Below are 22,827 nucleotides of genomic sequence, written 5' to 3' on the forward strand. Positions count from 1 at the left end.
ATAGGATTACCATAGAAACACAGGCGAGCACCCCTGCCAAATACTCCTTTCTGCTGTTTTATTTTACTCCACTATGTTTACTGCCACTTAACATATACCAATTTAACCATTCTAGTATGTACTTTTCTTCACTTTATAAGATGAATTCTGACTTTAGAAACGTGAAAACAATACAGTCCTATAATATTTGACCACCAGGTGGCAGTCATCTACTGGTTCCACACGCACAACCTTAAAAGTGGCCACAACCTTAAAAGTGGCAGTTGTTAGTGCCAACTGTTCTAAGTTAGGCACAGTGTTGGCACTGAGTGTGCTGAGTTTAACTGCCATTTAAAATACCCTTGTTGATTTAGATTTAAACAAAAGAAGTCTTGTGTATAATGTCTATCAAAAATTTAAATTCAATAGTAAATAACAAAGTGCTCACAAGTAACCAGAACTCTCACAGACTGCTAGTGAGAGTGTAAATGAAACAATAAATTTGGAAAACTGTTTGGAATTGTGTACTAAAGCTGGTCCCATGCATATTCCAAGCCAAGTCCACTCCTACATACATACCCAACAGAAAGGCATTCATACATCCAAAAGATATATACAAGAAAGTTCATAGCAACACTACTCACCTTAGCTCAAAACTAGAAACTAACCATCAGTAGAAGACTGGACACATTCTGGTATATTCACAGAATGGAATACTACAAAACAAACTACAAATACATCCTGGCAATAATAATGGTGACTCTTCAAACAGAAAGTTAAGACGTGGAAGTCAGACACGACAGACGCACAACATACGGTCTCATCTCCATAAAGCTCAGAAACGGGTGAAATTAACTTACGATGTTAGAAGTCGGGAGAGTAGCAGAAACTACAGAGGGCACAAGGGGCCTTCTAGGGCACTGAAAATCTGCTTCTTCACATAGACACTAGTTGTTACATGGGTGTATTCAATTTGAAAATAATGACCAAGATATATACTTAAGATCTATAAATTCATCTGTATGTTAAAATTCAATAAAAAGTATTAAGTTTTTATGGAGGCAGGAAGGCCCGGAAAAAGAGCAACATGGCATGAACTTGGTATTAGAGAAACAAATATCTGTCAATGAAGAAAGAACCTCACCCATCTTCTTTATGGGACTTAAGAAAAGAAAATTCCCACAAATTAAGGAAGCAGATTTATATTTTACTGCTGAAGTACATAGAAAAGATTCCCTATCACAGGTCAAGCAATGAACCTGAAGGAAAAAAAAAACTGCTACATAAATACTCCCTTAAAATGGGTGAAACAAATTTCAAAGTAATGAAAGATTCCTAAGATTGAATCACAATTCACACTGGACTATTGCCAAGGCCCTGTGTTTCAGTTCAAACACAAGTGTTTATTTTTTCTTGGTGAACATAAGATGCTGCTGAGTCTTAAACTGACAAGTCGGATTAGGAGATATATATATACATACACACACACACACACACACACACACACACTATAAATTGGTTTCTCCTCACTTGTTTGCTAAGAACAAGCCCAGCACAACACAATGCCCATGGAGGATGCGAGGCTGAAGCACACCGAGCCCCTGCCTTCATGAGGTCATCTTGCACATTAAAGGACCTACAGTGCCCTATGAGCAGCTATTATACTGACTTAGAACGGTACTAGCTGTGTAAGTACAAAGTGTATGTTTTTTAAAGCACACATAAAAAAAGAAATTTCTTCCTGCTATATTACAGATTGTAAGAAAGCTTTTCAGAAGCATCTATAACTGCACTGTTCAATACTACATCCATTAGCTACCGTGGCTATTTAAAGTAAAATTAAATAAAACTAAAGATTCAGTTCCTCAGTAACACTTAACCACATTTCAAGTGCTCAACAGCCACATGTAGCTAGTGGTGGCTGTACGGGACAGTGACAGAACACTGCCATCAGCGCATAAAGGTGATTGGACAGCACTAATTTGGAGTGTTCAGGAGTGAGAGGCACAGGATAGGAACGTAAGGACAGTTTACCTAACCTTTAGAGAAAACACTCTTTTTAATCTTGTGTCCATTTTTCCATGTTGCCTTCGACATTGGAATGGCAAAACTGCAGAGTGGGGAGGAGAGGGTAGAGGTGTAAGAGAGTATGGGAGGCAGAAATGATGGAAAAACATAGAGTAAAAAAAAGCTCTGGCTGGTGTGGTTCAGTGGATTGACTGCTGGCCTGCAAAGCAACGGGTCTCCAGCTGGATTTCCAGTCTAGGACACATGCCTGGGTTGCGGGCCAGGTCCTACAGTAGGGGGTGTGTGAGAGGCAACCACACATTGATGTTTCTCTCCCTCTCTCCCTCCCTTCCTCTCTCTAAAAATAAAAATTTTTTAAATAAATAAACAAATAAAAAAAAAAAAAAAACTGTCCTGGCTGAGGTGGCTCAGTGGACTGAGCACTGACCTATGAACTGAAAGGTTGCTGGTCCCATTCCCAGTCAGGGCCAGGGTTGTGGGCCAGGCGCCCAGTTGGGAGCACACAAGAGGCAACCAACCAATGTTTCTCTCTCACATCTATGTTTCTCTCCCTTTCTTTCTCCCTCCTTTTCCCTCTCTATAAATAAATAAATAAATAGATAGATAAATAAATAAATCCTTTTTAAAACTTAAAAAAGAATGGCAAAACCAGGCCACTCTGGTCTAAGGACCAAGCTCAGAATATAAACCTAGGGAAAACAGTCAAATCCTTAAAGTTATGTGAGTGAAAAAGATTATTCACAAGCTCAGAACCCATCCTAGTTTACCCAAGTGAAAATTTACTGAAAGCTCAGCAAAAAAGTATTACTTTGCCTAATCCTTCAGTAGCTAATTAGACGTCAGTCAATAAAATATTTGTGGATGAATCCATTGATTAAGAAATATTTGCTGAGCACCTTCTGTATGCCAAGCACAGTGGCAACCAGGAGGAATAAAAATCATTTCAATCACTAATTCTATTCAGCATATATCAAACTAGTTTCAGAATTAAACTCCTAAGCAGGGAAAAAAATCAACAAATTCTGCTCATCTGTGGTTCTTCAGAGACAGCGAGAAGGGAGGTGACACCGTGACATCCCCAGCACATTCCCAGGGGGTCACTGACTCCTGTGATGCTAAATGCCTATTAATCTGAACCAGTCGCAATGATTTAGCAAAAAGCTAAGACTCCTTTCAAAAGAAAAAAAATGAATTGAAGTTTACCAAACTTACAATCCTTCCCAAAAATATCATAATCTTAAAGAATATCCCGAAAAGGAAATACCAATGAATCAACATTTCACAAACGACTACCCAACAGAATGCAGTGGGAGCTAGGGAGACATGAAGGTATTCGGGCAGTCTCCAACCTCCTCTACTTTAGGAGGGGAGATGCTCATGAATAAGTACAACGCAGGCAAATGTGATCAGTGATACACTCAGGAAACCACCACTGTAGAAAACTGTAAGTTGAAAGGACCTTGGGAGCCTTTTTGTCCAACCCTCTTGCTCATCTGGAATCCAGTTTACAAAACACTATTCAGCCTAAGTACACCAGGGATGAAGACACCACAATTCATCAACAGGCCAGAAGACAAGAGTCGAAAGGAGTTGAAGATAGGAGTGAACATTCAGAGAGAGGATGTTCAGAAATATGGATGTGGAAGTCAACTGAATGTCAAGTAAATACAATACTAATAATGCAGAATAATACACTAAGGTACCACTATAGCGTAGTGTCCATTATGATACAAATCCAGAGAAAATGCAATGAGATGTAAAACCATTTCCAACTGGAGTTTTGACTGGAAAGGGGAGTAGATAAATCCCAGTGACATCCACTCTTTCTGCTTCCTTCCTCTGCTCTCACTTGTCTATGGGCCATTCCTATTTCCACCTAAGCCAGAAGAAAAGGAAAAATTAATATTTACTCAGTAGCTACTATGTGTCAGGGATGGTGCTAGTCATTTAGCATGAATCATGTAATGTATGAGGATGTTTACTGATGACTGGAGCTACTCAGAGACGGACTTAAGGAAGCTGGTTGGCCCAGGATCTATTACGATATTTGAGATATTTGGAAGACTGCTTGATTAAGAGAGAGTAGTAGAAACTTTAAGCCGGAAGGTCTAGAAACTGAGGTTCTAGTCTCACAGTTGCACAACTGCAGGAGTTGTTGGGCCCCTCTGTGTGTCAGTTTCTTAAGACCTACCCTATCCACATGTTTTTCTAAGGATCAAAATGGGATAACATATGTATAAGGCTTCTGCAAATACAACACATCGCTGATGTCCACCTATTCATCTGACAAATACTCATCACTGAACATCCATACTACTCTACACCGCAGGATTGCACAGGTGAGCACAGCTGCCACGGTCCTCGCTCTCATGGGCGCACGGTCTCTCACACATGGGAGACAGACAGTAAATAAACACCAACAAATACGTGAATGAGAGTTTCCAATAGTGATGAATGCTCTGAAGAAAATGACACAGGTGATGGGAAAAAGAGTGAGTAGGGGAAAGAGAACTATTTCAGATGGAATAGTCATAGAAGGCCTAGCTGGAGTGACAGAGATGAGACCTCAAAGAATTCTTCAGCCACACGAACAGCTGGAAAAACAAGTTGTTCCAGCAGAGCATAAGGAACAAATAAGCTTGGCATGTTCGACGCACTAAAAAAAACTGAGGTACGCCTGGGAGACAGTGAGTGAGAAAAAGTATTGGAAGGCGAGGTTTAAAAATGTGGACAGTAGCCAATTCCAGTATGGTCTTGGACCATTAAAGGGATATTATCATTACCATAAAGCTCTTTTTTTTATGAACATGGCCCAATAAATTAAGCCATGTATGCAAATATCAAGTGAACAGAGTATCAAAAGTAGGACACATCCAAATTTCCAACTGAGTGATGGCATTGCCATAAACAAGTGGGAGGATCCTAGACAATGGCCCTGGATACAAAATTTTTAAGAACTAAATCTAAACGAAGATTTCATGTATTACAATGATGGTAAGTCAAAAATCTCTATAGTAAATAGAAGTGATAGAATTATAAAATCTGAGTTGAAAAAAACACCAGTTTTTTAAAAGAAAAAAATACCAGTTCATTTAGCAAATATTTTTCCAGCACCTGCTGTGTGCCAGGCAAGCTCTAAGCACTAGAGATACAGTGATGCACAAATCAGTGAAGACTGAGGTGTAAATAAGCAGAAGATTTAACTGCAGAAGGATCACAGTACCAGAACTGAACTTGACCTTATTTTATGTCTCAGCATTTGCTGAGACAGGAATTGTAGGTTTGGACATATGTACCTGTCAGAAGTCAAACTTACCAAGGAATTCTTAATCACTTCACTTCTATAAAATTCTGGAAAAAAAAGAAAAAAAAACAATAAGTGACTTGGAAGAAAATAAGCTCATTAACTCTCAGTCTGGTAAATCGTTTAACATGTTTCAGTATAACACTTAAAACATTTTCAAGATATGGATCCTCTCTATATCTTTATCTGTAAAAAAATAAAATAGAAATAAAGATTAAATTAAAGTATTTTAAAGGGAAAAATATTAGTAAAGAAAAGTCAAAACCAACTGAGATTTAAGCTAGTGATTTTTACTTTACTGGCTCCTTTTTCCCTAGATTCAAATCTGTGTCCTTAATGCTAAGACTTTCTTCTCCCCTACCAACTGCCATTCTCTACAGCTGATTCCACATGCTCCGTCTTCTCAAACATCTGTTGTGATTATGCACTATGGTATTGTGGAACGAGTACTGATCTAGCAACCAAATAACCTAACATCTAGTTCCACCTATCATTAATATTCTGTCCCTTTAACTTTCTTTGGGACCACTTTTCATTAGACAACTTAGAGAATTAGACTAATAACCAAAGGTCCTCTATAAGCATTAAAATTTCATGATTCTACAAACCTTCAAGTATGTCGTAAATGTTACAAAACTAAAAGACACAATCAAAAGAGAGAAACGTGACAGAGGTTCGGGTAGAGGTTCTGGCCACCCTCCAACAGTCCCTGTTGACCCTGCCAAAGTCACCTCCCCGATGCTGTCTCTGAAGAGCTTACTACGACCTTTGTATCCTGAGGTTGCTGAAGGGGACTGTTTCTCAAGTGCTATGTGCACACATACCGCTGGCACTTGGGGTGACTTTAAGTGATACATAGATAGCTATTGTTTCTAACATACTGAAACTTCCAACTCATACATTAAACCCCTCACTGTAAGCTCCACAAAGGAGCCATGTTTGGTTTGTACAACTGCTGTCTCCTCAGCCTGTGAAACCGTTCCTGGTACAGGGTAGACAACACTTTTTTGAATCAACAATTTCACATATTATTCTTAGACATAAGTTTAAAAATAATGAACTTTAAAAAATAGATTAAGCCTGCGACAGTATAGGTAAAACTCAAAAGTGGTGCAACTTGTCCAGGCGGCTCACTAACAACAGCTGCAGCTTGGGAACTGGCTGGCAGTGAGCACAGAGCAGTCGCACCGCGCTCTCAGGCAACCTCTTCCAGTGAATGCACTTCCTGACACACACATCACCCACACCAGTCCACGCTGGTCTTCCTTTTAAAGAACAGACAGGATAATTCTATTTTGTGGAAAGATTGTCACAATGTATTAAGTGAAAAAAAATACATTCTAAGAATTTACTACAGGATCCAAATTTTTATAATTATATTAACACTTTATCTCAGATGGTAAAAGTTGCTTACTTTTAGTTTTTGCTTGGAAGTTTTCTAATTTTTCTATCTTGAACTATTATTTGAAATAAAGAACGGGATAATTCTAATTATCTTTAAAAAGAATCTCCTACTGCCCTGGCCATGTGGCTCAGTTGGTTGGAGTGTCACCCCATACACCAAAAGGTTGTGAGTTCAACCCCCGGAAATGGCACATACCTAGGTTGTGGGTCCAATCCCTGGTAGGGGCATATACAGGAGGCAACCAATCAATGTATCTCTCTCACATTAATGTTTCTCTCTCTCTCTGTCTTTCTCTGTCTCTGTCTGTCTCTCTCTCCCCCTTCCTCTCTCTCTAAAATCAGTAAGTATATCCTCAGATGAGGATGAAAAAATAAATAATCTCCTACTGATGAACATTTAGGTTACTGCTATTTTTTAGATATTTCAAGTAATGTTATAAATAAACAGCCTTTTAAAGATATATATACTAAGACATTTAATTCTATAGGATAAACTTTTAGAAGTGAAATTGTAAGACAAAAAGAAAAACATGAATTTGATAAATATTGCCAAATTATTCTCTAAAAATATCGTACCAATTTATAATCCTACTTGTGAAAATACCTGTGTCTGCAAGACTGGGCAACCATAAGTATTATTCTTTTTAATTTTTCCCCAAATGGCTAATTATTCCAACCATGAATTAACTATAGATACATATGTATGAGGTATTTGTATATATACGCATATTCTAATTTATATACACCATACATATTTTTAGAAAAAAAAAGACTAAAAGAACTAAAAAGGTGTTTTCATAACAGAGTACTTTCACTTTATAGTTTTACATTTTTTATTATTTGAATTTGTTACAATATGTATTACTTTTAAAATCAGTGGTAAACAAATTAAGATACTCTTTTTTCTTTGAGAGAATTCCTCAGCTTAATCTGCAAAGTTAAATTAAACTATTAAATAGTTCCTTAAAATATCTCTAGCTCCTAGAAGATTAACAGTATCATTATTTCTTTCAAAATTTTGCTGTTTGTGTAAATTAAAGTAAGCAATTTTCCTCCTTCATGAGACCCTCAAAATGGATGTGCTAAATGGCTAATCTAAATGCAGAGAGGTCAACAAAGTCACACGATTTGGAAAGAAATCACGGAGTCTGAGGTAATTGCTAACATGCTGACCAGGGGCCTACACTATCATTCTGTTACATCTAAAACATTGTCAATAAAGTGAGCAGAACAGGGCACGGGGAAAAACAGAACAGTGGACTCAGAGTCACAAAACAGGCCCAGTCCCAAACCGACCGACCACATGTCGGCTGGACCCTGGACAAGTCAAGCGTTTGGGGCCAGTGTCTCTGCCTTTCAAAGGAGAGGGACACCTGAAAAATAACAGGGTTCTCGTGAGGCTCAAATGATATAATGAATTTTAAATTATTTTTATTAATACAATCTATTAATTTTTATTCATTCAATTTGAGCAAAAAAAAAAAGGTTATCATCCAAGATCTATTTCTACATGAAAGGAACCATTAGATACAAACATTTTCCCACCCATGCCCAGGCCTAAGAAGCAAGGCAATCAGAGGCTGCAGGACCTGGTTCCGGCGGCATGTTCTGGCTGTTAGGCAGCATTCCACTCACTCAACAGATGCCTTTTTAGTACCATGACGTCACTCATAATAGAAGAAACACAATCCTAAACTACACTATAAAACTGTTTTCACCTATCAGATTGGCAAATATTCTAAAGCTTGATTGTACAGCCTGCTGGTGAGGCTCTGGGGGTAAAGATGTAGCAAGTGGGAATGCAAACGGGGATAATTTTCTAGTATCTACCAAAACTGTGAATATGCACTCACTTTATACTTCTGCTTCTTAGAATATACAAAATAACGTGCTTATAAAGTTATTCAGCACAGTACTGGGTATACAGCAAAAGACTGGGGCAACCTATAAATGTCTACCAATAGAAGACAGCCAAATAACTTAAGGTACATCTAGTCAATGCAAAACTGTGCAGAAAATTAGGGAAGCTCTCTATAAACCAATGTGAAAAAACAATCAGTAAATGGAAAAACATTTTAAATGTGGAAAAACATTTAAGACATATTAAGTGAAAATTTCAAGGCACAGAAATATATATAGTGTGGTACTGATTTTATTTGTATTTGTATAGTCTCACAAAGATAAATACGAAATGAGTAACAGTGGTCAGAAGGGTGGGGTGGACAACCAGGGAGAGAGAACAGGTGAGAGGAAGACTTCCATACAGACCTGTATATGTGTACCCACACACACACACACACACACACACACACACGAGAGCCATGAACTGCATGTTATATATACTCTGAACCATGAACTGCATTAGATGTTCAAAAAATTAATGAAAAAAAAAATACATGTAAGAATTTAGTATGTGCCAAGCATTGTTCCAAGTATTGGAGATAGTTCAGTGAGAACAAAAGTGACCTACAAATTTACATGGAGTTTACATGCTAGTGGAGAGAGATATCCATTAACCAAATAAACATATAGTATGCCAAATGATATTAAGTATCTTGGAGAAAAATAAAGCACAAAAGACATGAGGAGAATAGTCACAATTTTGAAAAGGGTTTAGTCAGTGATCAGGAGAGTTCCTCTCAGCAAACACTCAGGGTAAAGACCAGAAAGGAGGTGCAGGAGCTCGTCAGTCAGTATCAGGAGGAAAGTGTGCCCAGGCCAAAGACACAGCTAGTGCAGAGTTAAACTGAAGCAAATTTGATATATTCAAGGAACGGCAAGAAGCAAGAAGGTCAGTGTGGCTGGAACAGAGAACTAGAATAGAAGGAACTGAATTCAGAGACGTCACAGGGGGTCAAATCACAAAAGGCCTTCTAGAAAACCACAAGGATTTTGGTTTTTACTGAGTAGGATGGGAAGGCACAGGAGGGTTTTAGGGAGAGGAGTAACATGATCTCACTTCCATGTCAACAAGATCTCGGTTGAGAACATACTGACGGAAGTACATGAGGAGGCAGACCTGCTAGAAGTCTACTTCAACAATTCGGGCAAGAGATGACAGTGGTTCGGAGATAGTAAAGGGTGATTAGATTATGGATATAGTTTGATAGGAAGAGCCAAAAGGATTTGCTGAAGGACTGGATGTGGGATATAAAAGAAGACAATCCAGAATGATTCCAAGGTTTTTAGCCAAGGAAAGGATGGAGTTGTTATTTTCTGAGAGAAGAAAGAATACAGGAGGTGATTCAGAACAGGAATTCCAGAAACTCAGTTTAAGCATCTATGATACACTCCAAATAGAGATGCAGACGACTGAATACAGGAGTATGAGTTCAGAGGGGAGGTCCAAGCTAAGAATATAAACCTGCAAGCTGTTAGCGATGAATAGTATTTAAAACTATGAGACTTGAATGAGATCACCAAATTGGATTATATAGAATTTGTCTTCTGATGAATTCAAGAGAGCTGGCTGACATTCCAGGAGAGGACAGGCACTCACATTTCATGGTGAGAAAATAATTATGACTTGAGAACAATACTGACTTTATAAAAATTCCAAGTTTAAGAGGAAACCAAGATTAAAACCTAGGTCCTCACCCATAACACAAGACTGTGCTCTGGAGAGGTGATAACTAGCGTTGGCATTGAACTACCTAAAAGGCAAATAGTCTCCTATGAGTGCTAAAAGATGCCATTTTTTGTAAATCTCATATATAACTTCTTAGGATCTGCTGTGAATTCAGCTGACATAAAAGGATAACTTAAAATCAGCATTTCAGATATTCTTCCAGTTAAAAAAAAAAACTTCCTTTTAAAGCTAACAAATGGTGCCACTAAGCAGGTGGTGCATGTGGTTTTGTGAGAAGAGCCCACTGGCTTTCTACAATGTTCATCCTACACCAAGGGCCATGTGATAATGGTGAGATGAATAATTAGACCTGTATTTGGCATCACAAGTCCAGTAAGAGAAAGCGGTATGAACTCGGTTTAGTAAGGAAAGAGCTCCCTGGCTCCTACAATAGATAAAAGTTACAGAACCCAGGACATGAGCCCAATAAAACCATCATGAACAGACTCTGTTCATCTGTGACATTTTCTGGAACAGAAAATCACCAGTCTTCTCATCTTAGAGATAAACTAACTGAACGCCCTACCCAAGGGCTTGCCAGGTAGTGACAGACTCGAAACCACCACCAGACACTGGGCTTCCCTGTGGCCTGTCACCAGCTGTTCCCTAATTGTGTTAATGATCACTTTATTGAGATAACCTCAACAAACAGTCCATGATAATTTCTAAGATCAGGATTTGAGCTAGTACAAAATATAAAAACAAGAACAAAAAAATCACTTTTCTCATATCTATCTCTTAGGCAAGTTTTTACATCATGGTCATCAACCAGTTCCGTGACAGCTCTTTTTAGAAACTACTATTATGATTGTTAACACTACAATTCTAATAGCAGCTGCTATCATTTACCAAATACCTAAGATGTGCTAAGTACTATGTTAATAACTATTATCAGAGATAATTAGTAGTAATTAGCATAGTAACTGGAGCAAGGACATAAAAGTTCTATGAAGATAACCAAGAATAGGTTATACAGAAACATATCAAACATTTAAAATACTCTGGCTCTGTCAGACATTGCTAATGATAAAAGCAATTAGTGAGCAGTAGGTCAAATGTATTAAGATTTGCAAAAATGCTTACACCTTTGGGACAAATAGCAACCAAAGTGTTTTCTTTCTGTACACACAGGAAGACACTGCCCAGGCCCCTTTTCGTCTAAAAGAAACAGTGCAGATCTATGGCCAACAGAACGTAACAGAACTGAGCTGGGCCTCTTCCATCAAAGATTTTAACCTCCCTCAACTAACTCTTTTCTTGCCAAGCCAGAGGTCGGGGGTTGATGGCAGCAGCGCCCCCGAGGAGGAGGCCTGGACACCTGTGTCACGGCCCAGATGGCAGCTGCCAGGACAGCACCCAAGGAAGAATACCTGCCCTGGACGCAGAGTGAAAATGTATCATGTTAGCCACTGAGACTGGTGGTATTTGTCATAGTAGCTAGCACTGATCTTCAGATTGCAACAATTGTTTTAAAAATGTGCAATGATCAGAATAGAAAACAAGAATAAAAGAAAATTATGTGAAAATGGCAGATTTTAGAGTCCTTTTTTCATCCTTAAAAATTATTTTAATGCTATTTACTTTGGGGGAAGTTCTACTCTATATAATTCCAGATTGAATTTTTAATGAGCATATGCTGGTATTAAAACTGAAAAAAGAAAAAAGTTGTTAAAACAACTACTGCTTCAACAATGGTTTTTTAAAGTAATTAAAACCAAAAAATAAATGTCATTGAAATATTTCATTGTTGCCACAGGACAAACTTCAAGCCCTTAGTAACTTTTATTAAAGCACATAATGCCACCTTTCATTAATACAAGAAGACCTTCAATAACATCATGCTGAGTGTGATCACCTTATCTCAGTAGATCCTCATAACAATCTGTCTTGCTGGCTTCATAAGACTCATTATCTCTACTTCACAAATGGGAAAAATGAGGTTCAAAAAGCCATGATCTTTGCCCAAAGTCACACAGCTAAACACTAAACAGCTGAGCTACAACAGGTACGGATGCTTTCAGTCCTAGCCCAGTGCCCCCTGCCTCCTCTCTTACTCCAGCAACACAAGGTCAAATGACTGTATCAAAGTGCCTTTCATCCAGCAAGTAAGCATTCAAAAGATGCTTGTGGTTTGGAATCAAATATGTGGTCTACTTTTAGAACTGTCACTTGTGGAAGAATCAACATTTCAATACATAAAGCTGAATTCAAAGAAACCATGCCAATCCTTCTAGAAAACGACTCCATATACACAAGGAATTACAGACATGAGAAGAAATAGGACTTAGTTTTATCATAATATTAAAGAAACCAATTATGTGTTAAAGAGAAGCAAATTAGTACTGGATACTAGACTCATATAATCTATTTTAAATAATAGCTACTGGAATAAAGACATTAATCACTAACATTCATAAAGGAATAATAAACTTATCAATGTAAAATTCAGTTAGCTGGAAGAAATATCCAAATGTCATGTTTCTTTAATATATGTAACTGCTCACGAAATATTGTCACAGCATGACAATTTAGCTTTTGGGTAACCAGTAATAGCAAGGGGCACTTACGTCACAAAAGAATAAAAATGAGATGTAATGACCTGTGGGTAGCAAGTTCACAGGATCCCTTCCTTACCTTTGTGTACCTTTTCAGTGTTACACAGGTGAAGTGTGAAGTAGGTATCAAGGAGTTGATGGCCATTTCTATTTACAATGTTGCGGGCAGCAATGTTCCGAAGATGTCTAAGACGACGCTAAAAAGTAACCACAAAAAGAAGGTTGTTCAGTTTTTTCCCCCTATAAAATTTTCTGAAAGTTATAATTCAAAAATAAAAGACAGTGAGATATCATTTATTGTTGAGCCAGCAACCTTAACCTAGCCTCTTACTTAGGTCTCAGCATCCCCTTTGTCAAATGGGAGTTATACCTGCCACATTTTATTTACAAGGTTACAACATGTCGCTTTCACGTTATAAGCATGAAATGACAACAATATGAAATAGTTTTGAAAAGCATAAATGTTATCTAAGTGCTATATACCTGCAGAATAGCATTAGTATTTCCTGGGACATAGACTAAGTAATAATTTGCTTTTTTCCCTTCAGAAGGATGCAGGTAGACATGCAAAGTCCATCTCATACCAACAGAAAATCAGCAGCTATTAATTAGTGCATACATATAGTTCTATGGCTAGCTCAGTCTAGATGCCAGAACATCCCTCTATCTGTACAACCATTAAAAGAGACCAAGACCAAAAAATAAAGCAATAACTCACTGGTTGCTCCATCCAGCCAATAACTCAAAAGTGAGCTTAAATTCTCTCTTGACCAGCAGCCAGCCAATCTCTATTTCCTAATCAGGCTTCCTTCCCAACAATTTCTCAAACTAGGAGGCATGAATTATTTGGAGTCCTAAGTGTGTTAGAAAGGCAAAAGTTCCTTAAGCAACAGTAGAAATCAACAAAAATGCAAGATAACTTAAGGGACAGCCAAGTCATCTCATATCACAAAGAAAAAATGCTGGTAATGCTGAAATCTGAGCACGCAGTTTCATTCCCAAAGGCTGGTTCCCTGTGTCAAATAATCATTTCTGGAGACTTAAAAATAGAAGCAAAGTGTTCAGTTTTAAAATATGCTTAAAGCTCTCCCTGCGGGCTAAAAGACAGCCTATTTATTCTACTGAGGTAAGTCCATCTTTAATTACACGCGCAGTCGACCAGAACAGCACAGTTCCTTCTTTATATGTAATCCTTTCTCCCAATCCAGAAATTAAGATTCTTTGGGAGAGACACTTATTGTCCAGTAATTTGTTTAACCCTCTAAGTATAAAAAGCCAGAAATGTATTTACAGAGAAGTTCCTAGGGATTACTCTAAAACACTCAGTTTCCACAATCTGCCAACGGTTTCCATTCCACACCATGGATTACAGCAACAATTTCCTCCTACTATATATTTATCATGAGCCCTCAGTTAGGATTGTAAATTGGCAGGAACCACTAACTGCCTATACACAATAATTACATTTATTTAGCTGTAAGACTGCAATCTCATCCTCTGCTCAAAGACTTGCAAATATTACCCAAAGCCTCCAGCACCAAATACAAACTTCCCATTACTGTTCTCACAGCATAGTCCGACCTCTCCACATCCTGTCATCACTTCTCACCACACTCTCCAGACAGGTTTCCTAACCCCTCTGTCACTCAGGACATCTTAAGGTTCTGTGCACCATCCTGGCTCCATGCTTTTGCTAGAAATAATCTAGAATATCATTCTCTTTAAAGAGATTCTATTTCCACTTCAAAGTTACAAAGATAAGATTCCTTCTTCTTGATCTCTAACTGAAAGTAACCGCTCCTTTCTTAGAGTTAGAACTTTGCTTCTGTCTCCACTGTACCACATACTTTCGTCCAGCCTTGTATTACAGGTAGTCACCTACCGCTATTTTCCCTATTAGTCTAGGAAGAAAAGACTGGATGACAGAGACCATTACCACCACTATACCGTTAGCACTTATGAAATGCTTACTGTGTGCCATGCGCCATGCTGAACCCTCTACAGATGTGATCTTATGTAATCCTCATAACAGCCCTGTGAGGATAGGGTTACTCATGATCATTATCCCTCTCTTTACCCCAACATTTCTAAGTAACCAAATACAAACAAAGAAATAAAACAGCATTTGAGGAGAAGGGTATCTCAAAAGAAGGAAGGAAACAACAAAGAAAGAAAGCAAAGAGGTTATACATATATGTACAGGTATACCCTATATGTGCGTATACCTATTAGATATAATTTGGTCTCCAGACTCTACTGCTACAGGGGGCAGGGCATCCTTCAACTCAAGAGAATAATTTTATGACAAATTCGGAACTGACTGCCTTACAAAGCAGTATGCAGAGCTTGACAGAGGCTGAATCTGTAATGGATGCAGATTTGCTGAAGACATCTCCTGTATTCTGTAGAAAGTTAGCATATTCACCTCCAAGCCACTTTCCAACTCCAAGCTCTAGGATTCTAAAATCAGCAATGGAGTATACCAACACTTATCTGGGTGGATGAGCAATGTATCACTTTTTCTATGCTTTCCCTCCACTGATGTGGATAAAATAGAACTGACTATATCAAGGCATTTTATAAGGAAGGTTTACAAAAAAAATAAAACAAAATACTCTACAAATTAGCCAACTGTACTTAAAGCACTGACCTTGAGTTGTATGACTTTTTGACTTCTCCCTTATTTATTTATTTCAAAAGTACTAGGGTATTAGCATGATTAGTTAAAATACTAATTTAATGCTAATTTTCTGCAAATCTAAAAGTATGCCAAAATAAAAAGTTTATTTTTTAAAAGTTACTGCCTTTTTCAGAGTTAACAGGAGTGGCCGTGGAACAAAAAGACTGCCAGTAAAACATTTCACAAGCATTACTTAAACAGAATTCTTCTCCTCCCCGCCCATTCACCCCTTTCCTTCAGTTTCCCACCTTCTTCCTCCTTCCCCTTCCCCCAAGGTTCAATGCGATTAAAAAGGAACATGGGAGGGTTAAACCAGAAACTCAAGAAAATAATGGCCTGTGGGGTGAGACCAGGTTGGAGGGAACAGAGATAAAAGCAGGATTTCCCTGGTACTTGTTTACGTGGTTTTGACTTCTGTACCATCTGTTTCACATACTCAAAAAATAAAAAATAAGAAAGAGTTTAAAGCAACTAAACCTAGTCCAAAATAAAACAGCAATTCCAAAGATTACCACCAATTGTAGAATATATCATCCATCTTTGCCCAAATTACTACCGTATGATCAAGGGAAGAAACCGAGGAGACCCAAAGGATTCTCTCTGGCTCTCAGTTCCCCGTAAGATCTAGACCTGAGCAAAACAGCAGGTAATTAAATTACATCTACACAGAACACGGGCAGTTCCAGAGATTTGTCTGCCTTCCTCAACCATGCGGGAAGAGACTCCACTGTATTTGTAGCTGTATCTCTAACATCCTGAGGAGTACCTAGCAAGTAGCTGGCACGCAATAAATGTTTGACTGAATTACTAAATCTCCAGTGAGTTAGCCCAGTCAAGAAGCTCCTTGTACGACCCAGGCCTTGCAATGGTCCTGAGTGGCCTGGAACCCGCAGCAAATTCTGAGACCCACTCACCACACAGTGGGAGAAAACAGAGCACATCAAACCTAAAAATGGACCTAAAAACTAAGAGTGAGATGAAGTCTCACACTGCTTCTGGACTACAACAAATCCTCAAGACTCACCTCCTCCAGGGTACTTACTACACAGTCTAGTAGCGCATGGCCTGGTGGCACCACCTAGCACAAATACGATGCCTCAGACCTTGCCCAAGTAGAATTAAATACCTAATTATCTCTTTAAATGGCCCGTTTAAAGATATATATGTTTTAAGATTTTATTTATTTATTTTTAGAGAGGGGAAGGGAGGGAGAAAGAAAGGGAGAAAGAAACATCAATGTGCAGTTGCCTCTCACATGCCCCACTACTGGGACCTGGCCCGCAGCCCAGGCATGTGCCCTGACTGGGAATCAAACCGGCAACCCTTTGTTTGATTCACAGGTCGGCACTCAATCCACTGAGCCACACCAGCTAGGGCCATCTAAAGATATTTAAAATGAAATGTTTTCATAAGCTAAATTGGCTCAAATATCTCAGGAAAGTAAAAATATTGAGTAATTAAATTACACAGACTTTGGGAATACTCTTTAAAATAACATTCCATGAAGTTTTCTTTACCAGCAATCTCTAAACTTTCTCCAGTGCTCCATGCTTTCAGTTATAAAATGATCTTGGCATTTCACTTGACAGCAATAGTCTTAGGAAGCCAAGTTGTGCACTAATAACACCCATCCCCAAATCTAAAAGCTCAATAGATTTTAATTTTTAAGTTGGAATTAACCTAACTTTAAAATCTTTGAAACACTACCTATAAAATATTCTATACAGAGGTTAAAAACATTCACAAACATATAAAATTAAAACCTCCTGCACTGACTAATGTGGCTCAGTTGGTTGGGCATCATCCTGTGAAGAGAAGGTTGTGGGCTCGATTCTGGTGGCGGTGCCTGCCTAGGCTGTGGGTTCAATCCCTGGTCAGGGCACGTAGGAGGGACAACCAATCAATGTTTTTCTCCCTTTCTTTCTCCATTCCTTCCCTTCTCTCTCAAAAATAAAATCATACCCAAAAAATCCTATATTAAAAAGAAAAACCTTCCCATTCACCTTTGGTTTGGAGGATTGAAGGATATAATTAAAACACAATTCTTCTACCTGAAATGTTAGAAGTGGGCAAAGGACCAGTATGACTCTAAATTCCTTAACGTTTTAACGGATCTTTCCAAAATAATTTCTCAAACAAGACTTAGGTGGCATGCACTGTAGACCTGAAACACTTGCTTTGGTTAAAAAAATGTGAATCACTCATTAGTCTGATTCTAAACTAGTGCCTCTAAAGAACCTAAAATCAATGGTTGCTTTCCTTTAAAAAACTTTTATTTATTTTCATAGAGGGGGGAAGAGAGGGAGAAAGAAAGGGAGAGAAACATCAACTGGTAGCCTCTTGAATGCACTCCGACCAGGAACAAACCTGCAACCCAGGAATGAACCCTGACCAGGAATGGAACCAGTGACCCTTCACTTGGCAGAACGAAACCCAACCGACAGAGCCACACTGGTCAGAACTCATGAGTAACTCTGGACTCCAACAAAACTTAACTAGTCATATACTAATAGCCTACTGCTGACTAGACAAAAGCCTTACTGATAACGTGAACAGTAGATGAACACATATTTTGAATAAGTATTATATACTGTATTCTTACAATAACGTAAGCTAGAGAAAAAAAATGTTAAGGAAATCATAGAGAAAATGCATTTACAGCACTGTACTGTAGTTATCAATATCATAAGTTTATGACATCTTTTTACTAGATAAATCATCAGTACCTACATCAATATGGTCTTATATGCTACAAAACACTGTAGATGTTAAACATATTACACTAAATATCAAAAATGAAAAGGCGATGTGAAAAAGAATTTCACATTTATTTACAAGTATATCGATTCATTCGGTGGTAATGAGGAGGCAGCAATACGATTGCATTATAGCAGCCAAGTATAATCAATATGACTGTTTCACAGCAATAAAAAAAAAATCTCAAAAAAAAAAACCTTCCACTATATTTATTGAAAAGAGAATCCACACTAAGTGGACCCGCACAATTCAAACCCATACTGTTCCAAGGTCAACTGTATAATTACACACATAATTACAGAGATGCACACCAAAACAAACATTCGACCTTCTGGCAGACTGAGGTTTCCAAAGAATGCACCAATACTCCCCAACCCACACACTCACTCTCTTACTCTGTGATGTTGCCACTCCTCCATTACAAAGTGGGGTTCCTGTTCTCTCCCCCTTAAATTTGGGCAGGCCTGTGATTATGGCAGAAATGATACTATGTGGCTTCTGAGGATAAACCATAAAATCACCTAGTCCTCTCACAGGATGCTCTTCCTTGGAATTCAGTCACCTTAGCCCTACTGTGAGGATGCCAACCAGTCAAATGGAAGGGATTTTGTAGGCGTTCTCAACAGCCCTAGCTGAGATCCCCACTAAAGCCAGACATATGACCATTCCAGTCCCCTGCCTTTGAGACACCAGAAATAGCATCAAGTAAAGCACAGAAAAGTTGTTCCCACCAGGCCCAAGACAAACTGAGTATTTATGGGCAAAATAAATAATGTTGTTTTAAGCCACTGAATTTTTTGTTTGTTATTCAGCAACAGAAAATGAAGAGACCTATTTGATTGAAGAGTCAAACTATTTTATCTCTGACAGGGTTGATATGAGTGAGGGAAACAATGCTGGGAGAAATATAAAATGGTTAAATTCAAAGGGAGGGCAATTCAGCAATAATTATCAAACTTTAAATTGCATATAATATTTGACCAAGCAATTCCCCCAAGTCACAAAAAAATGTGTGTAAATATGCTTATTCCAATATTGGGTATAAAAGCAAAAACTACACAGCCACTCTTAAATTGTGGTACACTTGTACAAGGGACAACTATATAACAACTAAAAACAAAGTACCAATAAGAGTGCCCATACAGAACACAAAGAAAAGAGCGAGGAATTTTAAATGTTCATGGAAAGGAGAATATTATATATCCTGAATGATACAGAACAAGAGTTGGCTAACTTCGTCCATAAAGGGTCAGAGTAAATACATTAGCCTTTTCTGGGCACATCCTGTCTGCACATTCTTTTGTTTGTTTTATGGGTTTGTTTATAATACTTTAACAATATAAAAATCTTTCTTAGCTCATCAATTGTTACGAAACCCAGCGATTGTGGGCCAGTTTGCTGACCCCTAATGTAGGTAATCACAAATTTCCAAGATAATTTTTTGAAGTAGCACTAAGTTTGGAAATGTAGTCAAACTTCTTCTGGACACCTCCCCCCTTTCCTATCTTGACTCATTTCAGGTCAGGCATTTGTGTATCCTCAGCGTGGGATGAAGCTAAATGGCATGGAAGAATTAAGGCCCAAGATATTTCCAGTAAACTAAGTGTACTGCTGCTTTAATATATTTTTTTGAGGGCAAACAAAAGCAAACCTGAGAGAAAATTAGTTTTCCGCATTTTCACAGAAGGTGAAAATGTTGAATTACTGAATCAAGAATTTAAGCTTGGCCCTGACCAGTGTGGCTCAGTTGGTTGGGCATCATCCCACAAAGCGAAAGTTCGCCGGTTTGATTCCCGGTCAGGGCACAGACCTGGGTTGCGAGTTCAGTCCCCAGTCAGGGCACTTATGAGAGGCAACCAATCGATGTTTCCACATTGATGTTTCTTTCCTTGTCTTTCTCTCTCCCTTCCTCTCTCTCTAAAAATAAATAAATAAAATATTTTTTAGAAAGAATTTAAACTTGATAAATTAGGTGAGTTTTTATAAAAAACTACAAAAGCCCCTTCTATATTATAGCACTATCAAATCACCTATTTTTTCCTTATTGTTTGATAGCACCTGGGGCTCACTGGGAAAAGTATTGAAAGAACACAAAAATGCTTTGCTCTTCGTGCTTTGTGCTACTGACTATAAGCAAATTGTGTCAACAGCCAATGTTACAAATTTAAACAAACAATTCATCAACTCTAACCTATCACAGAATATTTTATAATCCCATCCCAAATTAAGAACTTTCTCTTGCCCTGGCTGGCGTAGCTCAGTGGATTGAGCGCGGGCTGGGAACCAAAGTGTCCCAGGTTCGATTTCCAGCCAGGGCACATTCCTGGGTTGCAGGCCAGAATCCCCAGCAACCGCACATTTATGTTTCTCTCTCTCTCTCTATCTCCTTCCATTCCCTCTCTAAAAATAAATAAATAAAAATTAAAAAAAAAAAAAAAAGAACTTTCTCTTACACAAACTACAAAAGTAATTTGGAACTAAAGCCTTTATTTTGACATTAACTCTGTTCTCACCAAAGTTCAAATCAGTCCTAGAATTTAGTTGTCATTGACTAAGCACCTCTAAATTATAAAACAACAAGCTTTTCCAAAATTTACCTCTTAACTTTCTACTTATACATTTTGGCTCTGGGATTTTTTTTTTCAATCTCCACCCTATTGACTGCAATCTCTGGAAGATGCAAGCCTGCCTTTTTTCCTCCATGTTTCCTCGATATGATACCTTCCTCTGCGTGCCTCTCATCCCTCCTCTCTCATTTCCTGTTCTTTTCTGTTCTATCCAGCTGGTATTTCCTTCACAGACTACATTAGGAATGGTGAGGATACAAACATGGCATTCCCTAATCTCGGAATATAAAATCTTATGAAAGCACTAGAGTTTGTGCACACAAAAAGGCCAATTTGAGGTTAAAAAAAAAATCCAGCAGTATACTTTTGATGAGCAATTATTAGAGCACCGTTACCTTAGAATATAAGGCCAAAGAAGAAAGACACAGAATTACACAGGATAACCTGGAGGATAAATTGGAAGACAGGAAAAACATGTTTAACATGTTATCATTTGTGTTTCATAAGGGAAAAAGAATATAATTATGTAATTATTGGAGATGCATAAAATATAATTAACAATACTGGTTTCCCCAGGAAATGGAATACGGGTATTTGGAGCACAGAGTGGTGTGGAGACCCTTCACCATATCCCTTTGTACACCTATTGAAAATGTTCCACGTTAATACATTATTTTTCTTAAATAAAACTAAATGTACATTTTTAAAAATATTTTATTTATTTATTTTTAGAGAGAAGGGAAAGAGGGAAAGAAACATCCCTGGGTTGTGTCTTGCAGGCCCCGAAACTGGCCTGCAACCCAAGCATGTGCCCTGACCAGGAATCAAACCGGCAACCTTTCCACTCTCAGGCCAGTGCTCAATCCACTGAGCCACACCAGCCAGGGCTAAATGTACATTTTTAAAAAGCAGATAGCAACCAACCATAGCACGGGTACCTGTGACGGCCGCTACTAGCAGCAGTGTGACACAGTGGTAAGACTTCAACCTACTGTCAATACCCTGAACTCTAGAGTGGTTCTATCACTAGAAGGCAAATCACTTAACTCTCTCTGAGCCTGTTTCTCTTTCCATAAAATGGAGATGTTTCCTGCATATTTCCTACATGCCTACCTCTGTGGGTTATTTTAAGGATCAAATGAAATAATGGATATAAAAGCTGTCTGAGAGAGAAGATGGTGGCCAGATAGGTGAAAGCCAAGTCCACTTGCTCTTGCCCCCAATTCAAATACTAAGCTGATCTTCTAACAAATAAATGGAATATTCAACATAATCTTAGCTGATATGAAGTTTGGAAGCCAAGGAGTACAGAAGACGCTTCAAAATGGGCATGTACAAAATGTGGGGGCTGTGACTCCTAGTCAGCCATATGGATGGGAGAACCCACCAGTGAATGAGCCATCAATAATCAAAGCCCAAGTACAACCAAAGAGCCCACATAAACTGAATAAAGGGAAACCCTAGAGCATCCAGATCAGGAGACTGAAGAGACTGCACCACTGAGCCTCACAGAACTGCTACCATAGAAGTCCAACCCACAAAGAGAGACAGGGAAAGCAGAGCAACCTGAGATGCAGAAACAAACAACAAGAGTCGCATAAAATGGGGAGACAAAGAAATAACCCCAAATCAAAAGGAAAGAAGGAATCCCCAGAAAAAGAGCTAAATGAAATTGAGGTAAGCAATCTGTCAGACACAGAATTCAAAATAGTGGTTATAAGAATGAACTCAGTGAGAACTACATGGAACTTTATGGGAGCTACAAGGAACTACAGCAGAATGAAATAGGAAATACAAACTATGAATAGAAATCGGGAAGAAATGAAGAATATAATATCTGAAATGAAAAATATACTAGAAGGAATTAACAGCAGGCCAGATGAAACAGAGGACTGAATCAATGAGCTGGAAGACAAGACAGAAAG

General features: G+C 38.3%; 1 protein-coding gene across 2 annotated transcripts in view; it reads right to left on the reverse strand.

Annotated features, from left to right (window-relative positions):
• Positions 1–22,827, reverse strand: part of UVRAG (UV radiation resistance associated) — a 297,199-nt gene that overhangs the window by 252,455 nt on the left and 21,917 nt on the right. Inside the window, exons 2-3 of one of the 2 annotated variants that reach the window (XM_028515809.2) lie at positions 12,978–13,095; positions 5,324–5,358 (exon numbers count right to left, since the gene is read on the reverse strand). In XM_028515809.2, the coding sequence (XP_028371610.1) occupies positions 5,324–5,358; positions 12,978–13,095 (153 nt within the window). The remainder of the gene's footprint in view (positions 1–5,323; positions 5,359–12,977; positions 13,096–22,827) is intronic. The other variant, XM_028515810.2, reaches the window with a different exon arrangement.

This window comes from Phyllostomus discolor, chromosome 6 (assembly GCF_004126475.2).
Source record: "Phyllostomus discolor isolate MPI-MPIP mPhyDis1 chromosome 6, mPhyDis1.pri.v3, whole genome shotgun sequence".
Classification (NCBI taxonomy): domain Eukaryota; kingdom Metazoa; phylum Chordata; class Mammalia; order Chiroptera; family Phyllostomidae; genus Phyllostomus; species Phyllostomus discolor.